The sequence below is a fragment of the Triticum aestivum genome, chromosome 1A, assembly GCF_018294505.1.
Source record: "Triticum aestivum cultivar Chinese Spring chromosome 1A, IWGSC CS RefSeq v2.1, whole genome shotgun sequence".
NCBI lineage: Eukaryota > Viridiplantae > Streptophyta > Magnoliopsida > Poales > Poaceae > Triticum > Triticum aestivum.
Window position 1 is genome coordinate 357,899,369 of NC_057794.1, and position 4,790 is coordinate 357,904,158.

A 4,790-nucleotide genomic window follows, 5' to 3' on the forward strand; every position below is an offset into this window, starting at 1 on the left:
TATATGGAGCCAGAACTGTATCCCGAGGGATAGCTTTAAAAGGCCAATTAACTCCCTGGTACAGAACCCGCCTCTAAAGGTTGCCCAACTCATCGACGCTACAATGGCATCATGGAATGAAGGTCTAGTCCGAGCGACCTTTACCCAGTTTGATGCAGCAGAGATACTCAAAATACCACTGTGTACGCGTAAGATGGATGATTTTTGGGCGTGGCATGCAAAAGTTCGAGGTGTTTTCAGTGTACGATTGGCATACCATATGATATTGCGAACAAAGCACAACCGGGAGGACTGGCTGAATGAAGAGGAGGGATCATCTACTGTCCATAATGAGAGTAATTAGTGGAGCAAGATATGGCATATTCGGGTCCCCTCAAAGCTGCGAATGTTTGTATGGCGTCTGGCGAGACAGTCTATGCCCACCAGTGAACTTTTGAGGCATCGAAACATAGCTACTGAGGATACATGTCATGTGTGTGGGGCTATGGATACTTGGAGGCATGTATTGCTTACGTGCCCGATGTCTAGCAGTGTATGGGCCTTAGCACCTGAGGAGCTAGTACATCATCTCCTGGATAGGCAGGAGGACAGTTCAAAGGTTTGGATTTTTGCACTGCATGCAAATTTGGAGAGTGAAGCCTTTATACGCCTGATTGTTACCATTTGGGCGATCTGGGAAGCTCGAAGAAAAGCCATCTATAAAGGCATTTATCAATCACATCATTCTGTCCACGGTTTCATAACAAACTATCTTGCCGAGCTTTAGGTTGTCAACAACAAAAGCTATAAAACATGTTGGCGCTGTAATGTGTAGACCGAACTAGTGGATGACACCACAAACGGGTTGTGTGAAGATAAATATGGATGCTGCAGCCGCGAGACACGCCGAGTGTGGTGCGGTCGGGGTGATCTGCAGAAGCTCTGAAGGGATTTTCTTGGGAGCATCGGTGCTTGTCTTCAGGTATATCACAGATCCACAGACTCTCGAAGCAATTGCAACCAGAGAGGCCTTGGCACTATCAGATGATCTTTATCAGCGGCGGATTCATGTTGCCTCTGATTGCAAAGTGGTGGTGAACGACTTGAAAAAGAAAAACTTATCTGCCTATGGAGCTATCATACATGAAATAATACGCCACTCGTCAGATTTTGTTTTTTTTTGTAAATTTAGCCATAAATTTAGGAGCTCAAATTTTGAAACTCACAACTTAGCGAAGCATGCTTTATCTCTCGGGGGTGGCTGCCATGTGTGGTTGGGAAACCCTGAAGAACTTTCATCCATCCCTGTAAATATTGTGACAAATTAATAAAAACTTCGTGAGGTTGTCTAAAAAAACCAAACCGCAAAGAAAACCAGCCCTCAAAAGGAAAACCGGAAAGAAAACCCAACGGGCAAAAGGAAAGGCGGTCCAGCGGGCGAGCTGTTGAGCCCCAACGCACGGAATAAAAAGAAGAGGAACTGGATCCCTCAAAAAAAAAAAAAAGGAACTGGGGTATGACCTAGATCGAACGGCCTGGGCTTCTCTGCGCGCCTACACAGCCCTGCCTCCTCCTACGCTGTCTTCTGCTTCGTCCAGCATAACCCCCAAAACCACCTCACCCGACAGAACAGGCGGCGGCGGCGGCGGAATCGGGCGAGATGATCAAGAGGCGCTACTTCAGGCAAGACCACGGCGACAATAGCGCCTCCTCGTCCTCCTCCTCTTCGGGTTCTGATTCGGACCGCGACCCCGCGGAAGAAGAGGTCTCGGAGGAGGAAGTAGAAGGGGAGCAAGAAAAAGAAGAAGAAGATGATGATGAAGAAGCGGAGGTGGAGTCGGGGGAAGAACAGGAAAAGGAAGTAGATGAGCAGGCCGAAGATGAGGGTGAGCTGTTCTTTGTTACCACTATCTATATTATTGGTGCCATTTACATGCGCTGTTCAGGTCATTCTCCATGTGTCATGCGTCATGCGTAGCCGATTTGTTTGTACTAGTGAATATGCTCACTTTGATTCCATGGATATATTCGACCTGTACTATTGCTTCATATACTGAGTATGCAACTCTTAGAGGGTGATGTCATATTAAAACCATCGGAGTAGAGTAATCATCATTTGCTCTTGTTAATTTGCTCTGTCCTGCCAAAGCCTCGGTATTTATTTAATATTCTTGCATGGTATATCTGCTGCATGTTGTTGGTTTTGATGGTCCACGAATCACTATAATACATTAATGTGTAGATATTGTAATGTGCTCTTTTTCTCATTGGTTGCTCCTGTCTATCAGGTTCAGGATACCAAAGTGAGGACAGCTCTGGACATCATGTTGATAGTCCTTGTGCAGGTATTCTTTGTTCTCGCTTCCATGCCCCCTTCAATTTGGATTAGGAGAGATTGCATTTTTTAATGGAAAGGAGGTTCAAAGAAAGCTGTCATTTGGGCTAAATTACGCTCTCTCTTGTAGTGAAGTGGCTAATACTGTCTGTGATTACATACCTTTTTCTTGCCTTTCCAGATGTTTCACCGGCTTGTTTAGTGTCATTGAGGCTTGAGGGACCTTTTGTTTGTATTTTTCGTACATAGGAACACTAGCCTTTTAATGTCATCTCACAGGACTACATTCATGCTAAGAGAAGTGCAATTGTCTTCCTATACCGCCTTCACCTTATTGTTTGGCAACTAAGAACTGCTCTGTGTTACCTTAGGATGTTACCAATGGGATCTAAGTTTACTAGTCAATGACCGCAGGGTGTGGAATTTGATCTCAGTATACTGTGGTGGGGTATTGGAGGATTGAACATAGAGTTAGACAACCAGAATGTTAAGTATCATTACCTAAACATACCATGTAATGTTTCAATATGAGCATAAGTCGCTTTATTGAGTAATTTATCACATGACCGAACTCTCTGCAAGCAACTTTACCGACTAACTACAGGTTTACTTTCAGATGAGAACAGCAGTCTGGTGTATGAACAATACCAAGCAATCAGGTTGCCTGCTAAGAAAGCATCAAGTGGTGATGCTGATTCTGCCGAAGGTGCTGTTAACAAGGATGACACTGTTGAGGTCGATTTCAATAACTACATTCTGAAGTGCAAATCTGTGTATAAGTGCAAGCTTTGTCCCAGAATCATGTGCTTAAGTGAGGAGATGGTCAGGGTACATCTTGAATCAAAGGTATGTAATTCAGAAGAAAGCTACTATAATGTTTCCCACCTGTTAGACGTCAACTGAAGAAGGCTTGCTGTTGTACATATAAGACAATGACAGGAGTTACATCTCTTTGTTGAAAATTGATAAGAGTTACTTGCTGTCACTTGTGAATGCTACTGTTGCCACATTTCTTCATTTTATTTTGTCTATTTTAGAGACATGCTCGATCAAAGAAACTACTGGGAGAAGGTAGGCTTAAGATGGTGCTCAACAGTGATGGTGAGCTGGAGGAAGAGGCAGAGACACATGCTGAACGACATGCCCGAACTATAGCTCTTGCTCAGGTGTTGGCACTGGTTGTTGAAATTACTGATTTCGTGCGACAGAAATGTTTTCTAAATCTGGATTTGTATTTCATATGGAATTTAATCTGTTTATACCTGCTAAATGTTCAGCAAGTACAAAAGCCCAAGAAGGATTCAGGCAGGCAGCGACAAAATCGGAGAAGACAGAAGGTATGGGATCACATCCTCCATAGTTGTATTAGCATCTAGGCACAATACACATCGAAGGCTTTTAGGCGCCATATTAAAAGGCAGACTGGACTGCGCTGAAATGATCTCCAGCAGCATGTCATCATGGAGGTTACAGTAAGGTGATGGATACAGAATAATTCGATTTTTTTGGTGAATGGATAAATCTGATATTCATTTTTTTAAGAAACCACGATAGTCCAATTTTGTTTGTCCTGTATTCGTCTTAGTTCTTGAAGTTGCTTGGTGCTTTTGCACCCAGTATCCTGATATTCTTTGCACTGGTTGTTTCTTACAGAGGTCGCAGAATCGTCTCAAGGACAAAGATCAGAGACACAGCTCTGGAAAGGAAGGTGCAAGGCCGAACAATGGAACTGCTGATAAGAAAATGCCGAATGTTGAAACTGCTGCTAAGAAAATGCCGAATCTTGAAACTGCTGCTAAGAAAAGGCGCAAGACTGAAAAATAAGTCGGTGCTGCAGAAATATTTCTTGCGTGTCATTTCTTCCTATATTGTTGTAATTTTTAGGAGCTTTCTGCGGTTTTACTGTTTCTGGTTTGCTTCTTTAAGTGTAGTTCATGAAAGCTGAGAGATTAAATTGAAAGGAAAGACGACAACTAGAAAGTGGACATTTAATCGTGCATGCAACTTGTTATAAGTTTGCTACTCCCAGTAATTTGTAGGGTTTGACACGGTTGAAGTTTCACCCTCGTATCCTTCTCACAATTTTTGTGTCTGCTTTGGTTCTTCATGCCTGCTTTTGGTCTTTGTGTTGCAGTTATTTGTTGGGGGGAAGGCATTCAGCTCATGGTTGAATAGTAAATTCAGAAAACAGAACTAAAATGAAATTTAGTTCTTTTTTTTTATTATAGAAAACATGTTTATGTCTTTTAAATGTGCGCAAAATTTTGTGAAGAATGGAATATATTTTGAGCTTTGGAGTTCTCCTTAGGAGACTTTAGGGTCATTAGTCTAGATATGGATGTATCTAATACTAAAACATGACTTGATACATCCGTATTTAGACAAATCTAAGACAAGAATTTTGGGACGGAGGGAGTATGTAAAGATGATAGATTTTTTGGAAGTCATGCTTCACGTGGGAAGAGCGGCCCGGGCT

The 4,790-nt window shown here is 42.6% G+C and overlaps 1 protein-coding gene across 3 annotated transcripts; it reads left to right on the forward strand.

Annotated features, from left to right (window-relative positions):
• The first annotated feature begins 1,530 nt into the window (after positions 1 to 1,530).
• On the forward strand, positions 1,531 to 4,376 carry LOC123050932 (myelin transcription factor 1). Of its 3 annotated transcripts, none has more exons than XR_006423870.1 (6): positions 1,531 to 1,865; positions 2,268 to 2,324; positions 2,919 to 3,160; positions 3,352 to 3,480; positions 3,592 to 3,791; positions 3,968 to 4,376. XR_006423870.1 is itself a non-coding variant. In XM_044473652.1 (6 exons), the coding sequence occupies exons 1-6, from the start codon at positions 1,640 to 1,642 to the stop codon at positions 4,136 to 4,138; spliced, it is 885 nt and encodes a 294-aa protein (XP_044329587.1). In that variant the 5' UTR covers positions 1,536 to 1,639; the 3' UTR covers positions 4,139 to 4,376. The 3 variants fall into 3 exon arrangements, 2 of the variants coding, with proteins under 2 accessions (XP_044329587.1, XP_044329595.1); XM_044473652.1 differs by having other exon boundaries at positions 1,536 to 1,865; positions 3,592 to 3,651; XM_044473660.1 differs by having other exon boundaries at positions 1,539 to 1,865; positions 2,931 to 3,160; positions 3,592 to 3,651.
• Positions 4,377 to 4,790: the final 414 nt, after the last annotated feature.

Coding starts and splice junctions, on each gene's coding strand:
- LOC123050932 (XM_044473652.1), top strand. CDS start 1,640: ATGATCAAGAGGCGCTACTTCAGGCAAGACCACGGCGACAATAGCGCC. Junction 3,481..3,591: donor GAACTATAGCTCTTGCTCAG/GTGTTGGCACTG, acceptor CTAAATGTTCAG/CAAGTACAAAAGCCCAAGAA. Junction 3,652..3,967: donor AAAATCGGAGAAGACAGAAG/GTATGGGATCAC, acceptor TGTTTCTTACAG/AGGTCGCAGAATCGTCTCAA.